Raw genomic sequence first — 16,319 nt, 5'->3', positions numbered from 1 at the left:
GTTCTAAAATGGAGCCTTGGTTACTTCTATAAAATTATTGTATTGTATGCACTTGAAAAGAGTGCTGAGGAAAAAGAAATCGATGATACCTCTTATTAGATCCCAGCATGCTTTTATTTGGCACACAAGGACATGCTATGAACAAATTTTTAAAGACGATAAATGTAGCAAGGCTTGCTCAGAATAGCTCTACTAAATTATCATGAATTCTATTCATCATGTAACTGCAAGAGTGTTTGATAGTGACTGCTGGTTTGGTAAATTATAATTACTGTATTTATTTAACAGGTATGCTGCCAACAAGGCATCGATGCGAGAGTGTTCTGTCCTGTTCAACATGGCAGAGTCAACCCAGCTAGTGGTCATAAATAGGGTCCTGGATTTTCTGTGCCACATCGCTTCGAATGTGATTCACTTTTCATCAGATAAGGACAGGTTGGCTGAAGATTTCCGGAAAGTGAGTGTTTAAATCCCTCTTAGCCTACTGTTAAACTTTGAATAACTGATTTCACCAATGCCATGTTCATGATCCTTGGGCTTAATGCAGTGTAAACAATGCATATGTTTAAATGTTGAAGCATTTCATGCATTAAATTTTCTAGCTTTTGACTTAAGCATGCTGAAGAATGCTCCTTTCTTACATGTAAAACTGAGGCAAATAGAAAATGCTCAGAAGCAAAAACTAGTTACCGGTTGGTTTTGCCTAAGCTTGCACACTGCTGTCATGTAACTAAATTCCCCCATTTGCCACAGAGTTATACCACCATGCTTGAGCAGTTTCATTGACCAACCACGGTGAAGGTCCTGGCTTTCCCATTGTAACTGTTGCTGTCTCGTCTTTTCCAGCTTGCAGGCTTTCCAAATGTCATTGGATGTATTGATGGGACCTACATACCAATACGGTGCCCTAGCAACAAGATCAGGTCTACTTACATAAATAGACATGATCAGGTGTCAATAACTATGCAAGGAATATGCGATGCAAGAGGAAAATTCATGGATGTGTTTACCGGGCCACCAAGCAAAGTGCATGATGCACGAGTGTTGAGGCTGTCTCCGGTGCACGAAGACTTGCCTACACTGTGCGAAGTCAACAAATTCCACATTTTAGGTGATGCCGCTTATCCCATTAGAGAGCACTTGTTGACGCCATTCAAGCACTACGGGCCGATGACAGCAGCCAAAACTAATTACAACCAGTGCCATGCAACTACAAGGGTGATCATTGAAAATGCTTTTGGAATGCTGAAGCAAAGGTTTCGGCAGCTTCGCTACGTTGAGTTTACAACTGTAGACAAAATAACAAAGTTCGTCGTAGCATGCTGTGTGCTCCATAACATATGCTTGGATGGAGGTGACTTTGACGTCAATGATTTGCTGACAGATGATGAGAGAAAAGAAAGAAGAATTGATGCTGCCCTTCACAACAGGCTCAGCCTAGCAGAGCTAAGGGCAAGTCGACAGCCTGTGTCCGAAAGCGAAGGCGCTCTTCGCCGATTGGGCGAATTGAAGAGAAATTCCTTGGCCGAGAACCTATAAGCTGCATTCACAGAGATCAAGTTTTTGTTGTAGAAACATTTATTGCACATCAAATGTTTTTCTTCTTGTCAAGTTTGCTTCATCATGAACTCACGACGCATGCAACCTGTACATATTATTGTATAAATAGTTTTTGTATATACTAAGTTTTCTCCTTATCCTCTCTTCCTGTCCCCTCACCTCTTTCATTTAATTTCTCCATTCGGCCTGCTATCCTTTACTTCCGCTGCCCCAGCTCGGGTGCTTCAGTATTGATGGCAGATGCCGGGGCTAGCGAAAATCTTTTCCTTCCTTTTTATTATTATTTTAATAAACCATTTACTACTACTACTTGTCAAATCGTTTTACAAATGACATGCTTCGATTGTATGAAAAATGAGATCAAAGCAGACATTTATTGCATGCTAGAAAAAGTGTGTAAATAAATTAGAATCAGTTTTGACGGGAGATGTACCTCCCGTCAAAAGTATTCGGCCCAAGGGGGTTTGCTTGTGAGGCATCCTGTATGCATCCTCAGTGACCATAACCTCTCAAAAAAAGGTATGGCTTCATGTCCTCAGTCCTCCCAAGCTTTGGACTGCTAGATAATAATAATAATAATAATAGAGTTTTATTCATCACAACGATGAAAAGGGCCGAGGAAAAAAGCCAGCAAGGCTTGACGAGCCCTCGGCCCCTACATATACAAAGGCATCAGCGGAACAAAGAATACATATTGTGCAACAGTATCACAATAACAAAATTAGTACTACAAACTTTTGATGCAAACACTGAATAAAAAGGAAAAATGAAAAGATTATAAAAGCAGACTAATTTTTGAAACACAGGAAATGTTTACAAAGGTCACGGATCGGCGTACTAATTATGTCAATATTTTTATGATGTAACGTGTTTAGGTGTTTAGGCAACTGGAAGGCAATCATTTGTAATCCGTAGTTTGTTCTAGGAGTTTTAGTCTGCCACGGGGAGTGTTGTCTAGTGTTATACAGCTTCTCGCTCGGCGTTAGGGAGGCCAGTCTCCTCAAATAATGCGCTAGGGATCCCAACTGAATAGCTTAAAAGCAAACCCCTTGGGGTATATTCTTTTGACAGGGGCTGTACACCTCAAACCAAGTTCTGGATGCTACTCCTTTTCTGCTAGAGTTTTCAAAAGTGCCATATGTTCGGAATGAGCTTTTAGCAGCTCCTGATGCCTTTGCTCCTTCCTTTGTTCTCTATCTTCCTTTTTTTTCTCTTTCTCCCTGTGCAGTTTGTTCATTTCGTCAAAGAACAACTGCAGGTGTTGCATTCTAGAGTTGCTTGGGCGCAACCTCCGGTCGGCTCTTTTTTTCTTGGTCTCTTCGTCCTGCGAATCTGTACCGGCTTCAAATGAACAGTCTCCCCCTGATGATATCAAAGACAGGGTATCACCACTGAACTCCGAGTTTTCCTGGACGTCTGCGCTGGTTGATGGTCGAGGACTTGCTTTACAAGTCGACGCTTTCTTATACCTCACGGTGTCCACACCGCGCAAGACTTCCGGCTCCAAGCTGTCATCTATAGCCTTTATGGCATCAAACTCTTGCTCATATTCCACGCGGCAGCGGGAATTTCCTGATGTATTATTGTGCTTCTCTTCGTTCCTCTTCCGCTTTGACACTGTCTTGAAGCGTGTTTCGCACTGCACAGCAGTGCGATGAATGCCGAGAATGCCGAACATATCGCAGGCAATTTGCTCGAACATAGCTCGCTTGCTGCGAAATTTCTTGAGTGGGCCCACGTCTCTGGCATAGCGTGCATAGTAGTCCAGAAGCAGCTTTGTTTGGCGTTCATCCCATGAAGCTGCGTTTGAAAAGAAATAGGTGAAACAAGCTTCTCTAGGCATTTTTGAATTCAGTCTCACAATTAAGTTTGAGTGTTGTTTATTTGGTTGAAATATACATTACACCTGGAAATTTATCTTTATTAAGACCTTTTTTATGTATGTTGTATAACTCTAGGTGAAACTTTCAAGCATGACCAAACAGATATATATTATTGCATACATGCTCTCTACATTCATTTTTTTTTCAGGCATATTCACCACACCAGGTAAAATGAAGGCATCCTCTTTGTGGGTACATAAAAATAAGCATGCAGCTTCACCATTAAAGCATAACAGTGGAAGAAAGACGAATTGATTTGATGCATGCAGGGTAGCTAACTCAGGTTTGCCAACTGCATCTGAATTGCTATGGTATTAACATGCATTCAGGAAAGTTAGTATCTGAACTAACCAATTGACACCGCAGTTTCGTTCGGCTTCTTTGAAGAGTCCATAACTTCAGGCATTGTATGGTCTTCCTCCTCTGCATAGAGAAAACATCAAAATAAAAAAAAAATGACTGGCAGTTTAGCATTGTCAAGCCCAAAATATTGCGCGAAAGCACGTTAATTTCTTTAGGCACACTGACACAGATAGCCAGTTATACGGCCTTCCTTTCCTCAAAATGAAAGGGGTCTAAACTTTGCGCTGTTTTTGAGAAAAAGAAAGGCGCATAACTGCCTCAGTTTTGCAGGTAGACGTCACCGTTTACTCGCAGAACGATTCAGGTGTCCGCCAACCCAGTTACGCTTTTTACTCAGAGGCTTCACGCAGACACACACTGCTGAAACCCCGGGGAGTGTGCTGTGTAGCGACACGCGAGGTAAGTGCAGGATGCTAGACATGCAGTTGACACGGGTGTTATGAACACGGACTTCATACGTTGATTACGCATTTCTGCTGGCCACGTGAAGAAAATTATCTGCCGCGCCAGTAGTGTTATTGGTGAAGGCTTATTCCAACGGCCGACCAAAGACCATTATTCATTCCCGGGCAGACAGATTGCACTGAAGTTTGTCTGAAGATGGTAAGGCTAGGAATAGACGTGCACAAGCGTCCTCCGTGAGCTGCTACAAAATGTGCAGTGCGTACGCACGGAGCACGAGGGAAGGAAAAAACGCAAAGTTGGAAACAGTCACACCATAGCAAAAGTTATTGTCCATTTTTTTTTACACTAGAAATCGCACGCCAACGCGCACGATATTAGGAAAGAACCACAATGCTGCTTTCGGCGTCGTACGTCGCTAGAAACTTCCACAGCCCTCAAAACAACGCCGCTGCGAAAAGGCGCGGAAGCGCGTTGTTCGTCCGGAAGAGAAATAAGGCCCGACTTACCGTCGATCATTGTAGTCAACACGACTTCGGCTGGTGAAGTATATCCAGAATGGTCCCATGGGGCGCTCATTTTTGCCGGAGACTGACAGCCGAAGTAGCGACAGGTACACGTGAAGCAGAAGCGGCGACTGCGACGCAGACTGAGTGCGACCACGTGCGGCTACTGTTGAGTGTTGACACCAGCGGTGCCGCGGCGGGGTTCCGGAAGTGACGGCCCCCTTCTGCCTCCTGCGCTTCCGCTCTAAGAATTCGCAGACCATTCGGCTTGACCAGTCTCGCTATGCGCTCGGAGCGAGAGCGGCTCCCACTCTGCCAGATCCAAACCGGATCGCGGGAGCGACCAGTCGAAGACACCATAACCCAACCACCCTACACTTCATCACGCATTGTTCACCGTCACAAGGTACGAATTGCATCACTTCGCACTAAACGTTGCCATGTCTCCTCCTCCATTCCCATCACTTCCAACAATTAGACTCGCCTTCCTCGCGTCATTGCTGGAATTACGAATGTCACTGCTTTTCGCGCAGCTGTCAGCAACCTCTATTCTTCCAATCTTTAACAATGTATTTCCTGCTCTCATTTTTGGGGGATTTTTCTTTTTCGTTTTTTAACACATTTACTGCTTTGTTCGATGGCCGCTGGTTTCGTACGTAGATACCTTGTTGCGTTGTCGTGAATACTTATTGTATAATGACCGTTATTTTTGTTTTTTTTAATGTTGGTTTGTTTCAACCACTCCCCTCTGTAATGCCATTCTGCCCTGAGGGCAACTATATAAATAAAATTAGGCTCGCTGCCACTCATTCTCTTATGCCGGATCTACGTGGCATGCAGGGCATGGCCTGCTTTCCTTCTATCTCTCCTCATCCCCCCCCCCACCAGCGCTTTCCAACATAGTTGTGATTTAAGGTGTCTGCGACGAGCGTGCACAAAGGAGAGGGAATAAATGTGGACATTTAAGAGCAGGATGGCGGGATGCGTTACTTGTTCGTTTGTGTCGTGTTCCCGCACACTATTAGAGTGAAGAGGTTGGTCGCAAAAGGGCACGGCCTTCAGAAGACGAGACCAGGCCCGATGGATGTGCATAAGAATGTAAACATGAAAAAGAAGATAGCGTTGGTACTTCGTACCGAAACCGCCGAGAAATACGCGTTTGGGTGGAGGGATAAGCGAGAAATGAAAAGTATGCGCAGAAGACTGAGAAATGAAAAGCATGCACAGAAGAGTGAACTAATGCACCAAACTAAAACCGCCATTATGTCTCGGGTCTGGTGCGGTCCGCGTCGGCATTCGCGTATTCAGTTAGGAGTTGCAGGGCTTTCTTTGTGTCAGCGACGTCGGGGACGCGAGGCAGCAGCTCTTCCCACTTGATGGGAAAGTGAGGGCTATCCTTTTCGCGTTCCGTTAGGTCATCACTTTAGCTGTTGTTCTTTATTCTTTCGTTGTGCCGCACGCTTCTCTCTGCCTCCTAATTGTTTATCCGGACTGGCCGGAAGAAGTGCGGCGCGAAGTGAGTTTTGTGGTATCCTCCTTCAAACGACATTTCCCTTTTTCTTTCCCCTTCGCGCCACCCGCACTGCTTTCACATAAGTCGCTGCACTCGTGACCTCGTTCCCCGCTGAACGGCGTCCGCTGCCGCTGCTGCTGCGTATTCTCATTTGCCTGCTTTTCTCAATACAGGCCTTAGCTTTTGCATTTAACGAAAGCCGAGTTCAGATGCCCCAAGTTCTTGATTTATTTCTTGCTTCAGCCACTTCATAGAGTCCAAAACGCTCAGTGCACAAAAAGAGCTTTCAATTTTTGCAACGTTCTGACGGTCAGCATTTTTTTTTTTCCGAAAGGCTTTGTTATTTTTGTATCCTGTGTTTAGCAGTGCCTCTTTCTGCTGAGCTGCGTCTTTCTTTTTTTCTCTTGCCATCCTTGCGATCTCATTTCCTGTAGTGTATTTTCTCTCCTCGCTCTTCGTGTCGCTGTGCTTGAAGTCCCTGATCGGTCGATTCCCTTATTTTCTGCGCCCTCCGTGTGGCCTTTGCTGCAGCAGTTAATGCACAAGCGCGCATGCATTCATCGCGCGTCTACATTCGAAACACAGAGTTCCACCCCTTTGCTGCCAGGTTTTTTTTTCCTTTGATCTGGGGCCGCGATAGCTGCAAATGCTTGGCAGTTTCTTCACGCTTTTCTATTCCTAGCTCTGATTTTTTATTGCTTTTTACATGGTTTTTGCATATTACGATATGGTTGCGTGCCTTTGGCATATTTTGTTGTATTTACGCCGGGGCTGATTTGGACACGCAATAAAAGTATAGACAATGCAGCTCTTCTACCTACCTTCTCGATTAAAGTCGCTTAACCCTACCCCACGCCATCGCTGTTTGTTTTCTTTTCGTTGTTTTCTTATTTCTTTCTTTCTTGTTCTGCTCTGCCCACGGAAGATGCACCGAGGTGCTTTCGCGAAAGAAGGAACGCTGTCGATGAGATTCTTAGACCAGGCCGTTGTGAGGCTGCCAGGGTTTCGCGGGTTCTAGGGTGAATTATTAAAGCCGATGCCTCGCCCACCGGGGCTCTGCTTCAAAATGAAATTCATCATTTTCACCGCACGATCTATTCAGGGGTCGCAATGTGGTTCTTGGCGGGGCAGGCACCTTTCTTATTGACTACTATGATCAGGCTTCCGACTAGTAGGCTATCGTACCCGGCCAACTCCTACTCAAGCAGTGCGCATGCGCACTCGTAATTGCGCACGCAGTTCAACCACTATCGTAAAACAACTCGACAGGCCGCAAGAACCCACACGACATACACTGCAACCTTGGTCTTCTCGACCTCGTGGTTTAGTCGCTACCGCGGTATTTTTTCTTTTAATTTGTTAAAAATACGTAGGCAACGTTCTCCTAAGTCGGCTACCCCGTTTTTTGTTATGAAATAAAACCAGTGCGAAAAAATGGAAGAAAAGGAAGAATGTAATTTAAGCGAGTGAGTGGACAAAGGTTTATTAATGACGAAACCTTCGCCAGGTGGAGCCCCTATAAGTGAAAGGTATGCTGACGCCGGCGGCCGCTCTCTTCGAGAGGTCGACCAGCCACAGCAGGTCTGTGGGGGCGAAGCCAATCCGCACAAGGCATGGCTGGGGTGAGGGGGAGAGAAGGGATTGCCTGGCACTGTCGGAACGAGGGAGAGACGGTCCCCGCTTAAATGGCAGGCAGGGAATGTGGGAGTAGAACGGCAGGGCAGGAACGGTATCGGTCAGCAACTGCCTAAAGGCGGTTGCTTAATAATAATAATAATAATAATAATAATAATAATAATAATAATTGGTTTTCGGGGAAAGGAAACGGCGCACTGGGACGAAGTAAATTATGTTCCCTGTCCAATATGACCAATATGTCCCCTGTGATTCAGAATAATTTACTCCGTCCCATTGTCATGCGGGAAGATGTACATCGGTCAAACGGGAAGGTGCATCAATATCCGTCTCCAAGAACATCAAAACAACGTAAAAAGTATAGCCATTTCTGGGCACCTGGCAAAGCAGTGCAAGAAGTGCAAAATCACAGAAAACGACTCTGAAAGAATCTGCACTCCTGACTTCAATCGCTGCACCACTATCGGCCGAGGACGAGATAGGTTGACGAGGGAAATTGTCGAAGCCCTCCAAATTCATCATGCTGGTGAAGAATGCGTGAGCACTGCATCCCTCTCCTCGTCAGAAAAAGAACTGCATTTTCTGGGTGGCTTGATGAGCACTTAAGGTTTCTTTTGCGCCACTTCCAGCTAAATGATTCACTGATCCCTTGTTGGTAGCGCCTTTATCTTGTTTTATCCTCCGCAGCGTCTTATAAGTTTTTAACGCTTTAACACCCCCTTTTTTAGGCACGTTCTTAAAGCTTTTACGTCTTTCATTTTTTATTTATTTTTCCATCTGTGTCCCTCATGGTTTTCACGCATTCTCCCCCACCCCACTTTCTGGGTAATTTTTCATTGCTCTTGTTTTTGCTACTGTCACCTGACCACCTTTTTGCGGCTCTTTACACCGTCCTTTTATCGCTTACTTCATTCGTTTCTGTTTTTGCATCCCTCTCCTCGTCAGAAAAAGAACTGCATTTTCTGGGTGGCTTGATGAGCACTTAAGGTTTCTTTTGCGCCACTTCCAGCTAAATGATTCACTGATCCCTTGTTGGTAGCGCCTTTATCTTGTTTTATCCTCCGCAGCGTCTTATAAGTTTTTAACGCTTTAACACCCCCTTTTTTAGGCACGTTCTTAAAGCTTTTACGTCTTTCATTTTTTATTTATTTTTCCATCTGTGTCCCTCATGGTTTTCACGCATTCTCCCCCACCCCACTTTCTGGGTAATTTTTCATTGCTCTTGTTTTTGCTACTGTCACCTGACCACCTTTTTGCGGCTCTTTACACCGTCCTTTTATCGCTTACTTCATTCGTTTCTGTTTTTGAAATTTTGTGACGCGACCACACTGATTGCCGGTTATCGCTGCAGCAGCCCTGTTAACCACCCTCCCAAATGTCTTCTATCTAAGCATCTTTCCTCCAAAATAAAAATTCAGTTGTGAGTCAGCGCTCGTATGTGTCGTTTCTTCGTGGTGTCCGCGTTTCTTCGCGCTGTTTCTAAGTACGTACAGAACGCTATGGGTACGCTTAAGTAAATTTCAGACTGGAATTCTTCCATCTGTGTCCCTCATGGTTTTCACGCATTCTCCCCCACCCCACTTTCTGGGTAATTTTTCATTGCTCTTGTTTTTGCTACTGTCACCTGACCACCTTTTTGCGGCTCTTTACACCGTCCTTTTATCGCTTACTTCATTCGTTTCTGTTTTTGAAATTTTGTGACGCGACCACACTGATTGCCGGTTATCGCTGCAGCAGCCCTGTTAACCACCCTCTCAAATGTCTTCTATCTAAGCATCTTTCCTCCAAAATAAAAATTCAGTTGTGAGTCAGCGCTCGTATGTGTCGTTTCTTCGTGGTGTCCGCGTTTCATCGCGCTGTTTCTAAGTACATACAGAACGCTATGGGTACGCTTAAGTAAATTTCAGACTGGAATTCTATTGCGTCAGATTTCACTTTAGTCATAGCTTCTTTGCCACTTCTGCCTGTGTCTGCGCCAATTTCTTTGCAGTTCTCGATCCATCAATCGCCATATTCGGAGTGCTAACTGCAGTATCCGCTGTGCTGTCACGGTGCCGGCATTTGCATATATTACAATTTTTTCTGATTTTTTTTATTTCAATTCTCTATCAAGGTGTCTAGAAGGTAGGTTGCTCACAACCCGGAGTTCAGGTTGTCACGACATCACAGGGTCACGTGTGTTCTCTTGACTTGACAGGAAAAATAAAATAAGAAACTACGATGACCTCAACTCGAGAAACATATTTTTAACTAAATTTAAACTACGTTTTTTTTTTAATGTGTAGCTTTCTTGAATCGTCCGGCTGCATGATCTGGCCCGACGCCTGTAAAGCCGGACAACTTCCCTGTGCTCTCACTAGCTTCTCCCTCAAGGGTGTAAAGGTTCATTCACACGTGAGAGTCGCAGAGGTCGTGCGACTGTTTTGGTCGAAAAGCGACAATCGCAAACGGTCGCGTTGGTCGAAAAGCGACAGTCGTGGGCCAGTCGCTCGCTGCTCGATTTTGCAGCCCCGCGACTGCAAGTCGCAAACCGCTGAAGCAATCAGCGAGCGAGCCGAGCTTTTGGCAACGACGCCGCTCGCGGGTGCGCCGAGCGACGAACTGCGCTATCTGCTCCTTGGCTGCCGTAGTCGTCGCTAAGCCTAGCCGGTTTCACATCGATGCCGCAGCTGAGGGCGTTGCGGAACTGACCAGCGTTGTAACCAAGATGCTACTTTCGTCACGGCTTTATTGTGAACCCCGTCTCATGATAATATAAAAATATGCTCGATTTCCGTGACGGCTTCAGCAGCGGAGAAAGCAGACGTCAGGCGATCGAGCCACTTTGGGCAACAGCAGCAGAGCGGCTATGAGAAGAAATTTGCTTGTATCCAGATGCTCGGTATTGGCCAACGACTCTCAAAATTGATTCATTTTTGAATTTCGAGTTCCCAGAGCATGGTATGAACGCGAACAAACAACATACTAACGCATTTTTTCTGACGCTAGCGGCCGGCATCCAGGCTGGCTGGCAGGGCGCTTGTACGGTCGCGGTGCACATTTCCGCTATATCTTGCTCTTCGCTCAGGTCGTCGCAGCACATTGCTAATATCGAGGGACCAGAGCACTTTCGAGGGTCAAGCGCAAGCGCAGGTGACGCGGCCAAAGCAGACTAAACTCTCGAAAGCGCGCGAACGGCGTCATTCCCAAGAGTTCTCATTTCAAACGAGAATCGAACGAGAAGGCGACCTGCAGGTCGCCCATGGAAGTGTGAACATCGGTGTTGTCGAACTGCGGCGTAGTCGCAGGCGACTGCTGGTCGCGCGACCTCGGCGACTCTCAAGTGTGAATGAGCCCCAAAGCGTCGGCAGCTTAGGACACAGGGGACACGGTGGCCACAAGGACGACTAGAGTATGCCCCTGGTAAAATGCCCTAACCCAGCCCATAAAGGTGTGCTAACGTGAACGTCCGGCTCTAGTTCGCTACGTTGTCGAAGATTATAGAAGACTGTCAGAGCGCCCTGATCTTACTTTTCTCGCAGTCTTCGCTGCCAGCTAGAAAGCCTGAGGTCAAATTCCCAGCTTTCTTTTTTTTCATTTTTTAAAGCCTCGATATTTAGTCCAATGTCACTGTGTGTGGTGGTCGTTTGCGTGATGTGTTTTGACAGCTATAAATTAGCCTTGTCTGACATTCTGAGGTAGAGCTGGAAGTCTACGGATGAACGTCTTAGACATGTTTTTTCCTTCATCCACAATCCTCTTCTCTTTTTTTTGCACAATCTGAAGTTAGTGTTGTGGAAGACGTCAGATACAACTTTAATCCGGATTACGCCAACTTCTCAAGTGTCATGAACACGGATACACAATACGAAGCAGGATACTGACGTTTCCTCAAACATCCCTACTCTTTGCGTTATGGTTTGTTTTTATACTTGCTTACATGGTTGCTGGCTCACTTGAACAATGTAAGTTGCACGACTCGTCGGATCACCATCATTTCACGGGATGGAAAAGTGCCCCTCCACTCTGGTGCGCTTTTGTTCGCCTTTCATAGAGCTCAATTTATTCCCTTTGCTTGCTTGTTCTTGATTCAGAAGAGTAGACATTTGGGCAAGTCGGTAAGGTGTCCTACTGAATCGACCAGCGCCAACGACAAAGACTCGGAAGACGGAGACAAGTGCTGTACTTGCTTATCGAAGCGAGCAGATTATACCGGGTGTTCCAGCGAACACTTTCAAAACTTGTTCCAAAAATAGGCTTTTTGTGTTAAGAATATGGTTTTCGCAGCATAGTATTACCAATGTTGGCGGACTTCGGAAAGCTCGTGAATTTTCTCAAAGAGTAAGCTGGTTAACTAATTTCTGATAAACAACTTTTTAACTGTCACAGATAGGCAAATGGTTTAAGAGAGATTTGTAGCCGGTCGTTAGTAATAGGCATATCAGTTTTTAGAATTTCGGGAACGCGATTACCTTCGCCGCTGTAGTTCGACAAAATGTGGCTACATCGTGCGAAAATACATGCGCGTTCGAAAGCATGCATGCAAAGCAACCCCTCCACTGCACGTAACTAGTCGAAAATGCGAAATTTTGTCGAGCCACAGCGCCAAGGGCAATCACGATTTCAAAATTCTAAAAACTGGTATGGCTATTACTAACTACCGGCTACAAATATCTAATTGCAACTAAGCGTCTGCCCCGCCGCGGTGGCTCAGTGGTTAGGGCGCTCGACTACTGATCCGGAGTTCCCGGGTTCGAACCCGACCGCGGCGGCTGCGTTTTTATGGAGGAAAAACGCTAAGGCGCCCGTGTGCTGTGCGATGTCGGTGCACGTTAAAGATCCCCAGGTGGTCGAAATTATTCCGGAGCCCTCCACTACGGCACCTATTCCTTTCTTCTTTCACTCCCTCCTTTATCCCTTCCCTTACGGCGCGGTTCAGGTGTCCAAAGATATATGAGACAGATACTGCGCCATTTCCTTTCCCCAAAAACCAATTATATAATTATATATTATATATAACTAAGCGTCTAACTCTGCTAGTTAAAAAGTTATTTATTAAAATTAAGCTAACAAGCTTAATACTTAAGACGATTCGCAGGTTTTCTGTTGTCCGCCAACACTGGTGATATTGTGCCACGAAAGCCATATTTTTATCCCAAAAAGCCTGTTTTTGAAACTTTTGTGTGTTCGCTGAAATACCCGGTGTAGCTAAGCAATCAACCCCGCGGAGCATACAAACAACAAAAACATCACAGAAAATCATATGTCATAAAAGCCACTATAAAAAGACCCTCAAGAAAAGCTATCTCGTTGCCAGTCAACAATATCTAACAATTCTTGCTGAAGCATTCTTGAACAGGGAAGAGTTTAAGAACGTAATTTTTTCATATATTGTAAGATTTCATTATGACAATCAATATATCCGCAGATTTTCCATCCACACTCTTGCATTTTTTTACTATTGAAGTTCTTGTTATCGTCAAAAGCGTTCCACGTTGGTTTCTGTGACAATCTTTACTGCTCGATGAGAGAGGTGAAAAAAAAATTTTAAAGAAAGACTTTTCTACACACTGGAAAATAAACCATTACCTTCAGTATCTCCATAATTGTTCCTTGCAATTATCCAATATTCGAAACTTTTGCCCAAAATTTTCGGACATAACAGTCACGTGGTCGCAAGATATGTCTAGCCTCAGTGATTTTTCCGGTTAACCTGCAATGCGTGAACAGCCAAAGCACCATTTTCCCCCGTTCCCTTTTCAGTCCCCTCCTCCCGAGTGCGTGGAGAAGGAGCTTCTCCGAGGACGAGTAGCCAGACGGGCCGCCCGGGAGTGCTGGCCAGTCCCGCAGAAGCGGACGCTGATTGGCCGAAGCTGACGAAATCGGCGGTGACCGGGGAGAGAGATGGCACCGCGCCGCGAGAGCGAGAGGACGCCAAGGAAAACACCTTCTTTTCCTGTAGCCCTGTCAGCCGCCAGACCAAGCGAAACGGCACGGGTAGCAAATCATCTTAGCAGCCAGCACTCTTTTGGGAAAGGCCCATAAATGTTTGGTGCCGCGAAAAGCGTCCTGCTCGGTGTTGTAAAGATGGCCGCAGTAAAGATGTTCGCAAGTGGTGTGCGGTGCCCGGAGCTCGGAGGTCGCGACTTGGGCCTCGAAGGAGGTTAACGGCCTGGTAAGAACCCCCCGATTATAAAAATGAATCTCTTTGGATTCCACAGCTGTTTCTAAAAGCAAGCTCGTCATAGTGCTCTGCCATACGCATTCGCGGACTTGTCATTAAGTCTTCGTCCAGGTTACTACAGGGACAGCTTACTTGATAACCTACCCTTGGGTTACCTACCCTAACCTGACAAAGTTTAATCGAGCCTAATCTACCCTCAAAAGCTCATTTCCCGTGTGAGATCTGCTGTGTTCTGACGAGGCCAGCTTAATAGTTAAGTAATGCTGTACAGTTTGTGTAGCCATTAAAAAACTGCTATATAATTAATATAATAAGCCTCCTTAACATATTTTTCGTAGCAAAAATGTTCGGTCCTGTAAGTCTGCAAAGAGACAAGATGTCCGGTTAAGGCTCGCAACAGAGTGCAGGGGCCGGAAATACGGTGTAGGAATCAGGTGGCTTTTACGAGCACTTCGTAAACTTTTTCGGGCGGCGTTTTACGACTGTGCGCGCGTACCCGCCGGGAGCGCGAATGCTATTTTCCGCCCTCGGCTTTAGACTCATGCTATTCCTATTGCGAATTACATGTTTTTTCTATTCGTGTCCAAGCGCAAGAACTTTTTCCAGAACCTCTATTGGCGCGAAACGTTAACCGAGGAAGCGGCTAGCAGGCGAGAGTACTTCCCCTGAACCCCGTATCCTGCCGTAGCGCATCGCGCCCTTTTATTACTTGAGTTTACTTTTAGACACGCAACTCAGCAAACAAGGCTTGTTGCACTGCTTTTCTGCGGCTCGGCTCGGCAGTTCAGCACACTCGGCGGAAAGACCTGGTGAGTGAGTGAGTGAGTGAGTGAGTGAGTGAGTGAGTGAGTGAGTGAGTGAGTGAGTGAGTGAGTGTGAGTGAGGAGTGAGTGAGTGAGTGAGTGAGTGAGGAGTGAGTGAGTGAGTGAGTGAGCGAGTGAGTTGAGTGAGCGAGTGAGTTGAGTGAGTGAGTGTAAGTGAGTGAGTGTAAGTGAGTGAGGAGTGAGTGTGAGCGAGTGAGCGAGTGAGGAGTGAGTGAGAGAGTGAGTGAGCGAGTGAGCGAGTGAGTGAGAGAGTGAGTGAGCGAGTGAGCGAGTGAGTGAGTGAGGAGTGAGTGTAAGTGAGTGAGTGAGTGAGTGAGGAGTGAGTGTGAGTGAGCGAGTGAGGAGTGAGTGAGTGAGCGAGTGAGTTGAGTGAGTGAGGAGTGAGTGAGTGTGAGTGAGTGTTAGTGTGAGTGAGTGAGTGAGCGAGTGAGGAGTGAGTGAGTGAGCGAGCGAGTGAGTGAGTGAGGAGTGAGTGTGAGTGAGCGAGTGAGGAGTGAGTGAGTGAGCGAGCGAGTTGAGTGAGTGAAGAGTGAGTGAGTGTAAGTGAGTGAGTGAGGAGTGAGTGGGAGTGAGTGAGCGAGCGAGTGTGTGAGTGAGGAGTGAGTGAGTGTGAGTGAGCGAGTGAGGAGTGAGTGAGTGAGCGAGCGAGTGAGTGTGAGTGAGTGAGCCGCGAGCCTGACACTGACGCACATTTACCATGCGGCTAGGAACGGCTGGGAGAACGGAAACTTGCAAGACAGTAAGAAGTGGAGAACACAAAAGCCTCACGCAGCGCCTTCTGACCCGAACCAGAGACGGTAGCAAGCGGCTGCTTCATTTAGAAGCTGAGCTCCCAAAGACAAGTTCTCAGATCTTCTGCGCACAATGACGTCCTTGTTCATCCCTTTGAAGCTCACCGAAAGTCCGCGATACGGTAGCGCGTTTGAATTACCCGAACTAGGGGGTCTGCCCGAACAGCGAGAGTTTGCACTTCGCTGGGGGACACCAGATGCGGAACGCCAGCTCTTTCATCGGAAATCACGGAAGCATTCAGCCGCTCGCAGTACCGAGGTCGTTGCAGAGAAGGCGCGCAGTGCGTTCATTTGGTTGGCAACCGAAGAAGAGGACCACAGGAATCGTTTTCGTGCATTGGAGCGAAACTGTTCTCACTACGGACTGTACACAGCTCCTCGTTAACGTCAACAAGGCTGGCTATTCCGAATAAGCTGTCGAAGTGAGACATCATCGTGATACTTAGGCGCACTGATTTATTCATTATTATTTTTATAAAAAGCTAAGAACACTGATATTTCTTTCTGTTCAGCTACCGAGGCATGGATCGGTGCTATAAGCGCGCACTTTGTGCAGTGAGTGCTGCTCAGGCTACTCGGAATTTTTTTTCTCCTTTGTTTGCCGGTTTTAGTTAACTTAATTACTGGTTCTTACTAATTTTTGTAGTTGCAGCCATTTCTTCATTTCATCTATTCTGTA

At 46.1% G+C, this 16,319-nt stretch overlaps 1 protein-coding gene across 1 annotated transcript; it reads right to left on the bottom strand.

Moving 5' to 3' along the window:
• Nucleotides 1-2,662: 2,662 nt before the first annotated feature.
• On the bottom strand, nt 2,663-5,076 carry LOC144134548 (uncharacterized). The gene is made up of 3 exons (XM_077667452.1): nt 4,718-5,076; nt 3,795-3,866; nt 2,663-3,360 (listed from the first exon to the last, which is right to left on the bottom strand). The coding sequence occupies exons 1-3, from the start codon at nt 4,785-4,787 to the stop codon at nt 2,663-2,665; spliced, it is 840 nt and encodes a 279-aa protein (XP_077523578.1). The 5' UTR covers nt 4,788-5,076.
• Nucleotides 5,077-16,319: the final 11,243 nt, after the last annotated feature.

The sequence above is a fragment of the Amblyomma americanum genome, chromosome 5 (assembly GCF_052857255.1).
Source record: "Amblyomma americanum isolate KBUSLIRL-KWMA chromosome 5, ASM5285725v1, whole genome shotgun sequence".
Lineage (NCBI taxonomy): Eukaryota > Metazoa > Arthropoda > Arachnida > Ixodida > Ixodidae > Amblyomma > Amblyomma americanum.
Note: the sequence above shows the minus strand (reverse complement) of the source record. Positions and strands in the feature narration are given on the sequence as shown.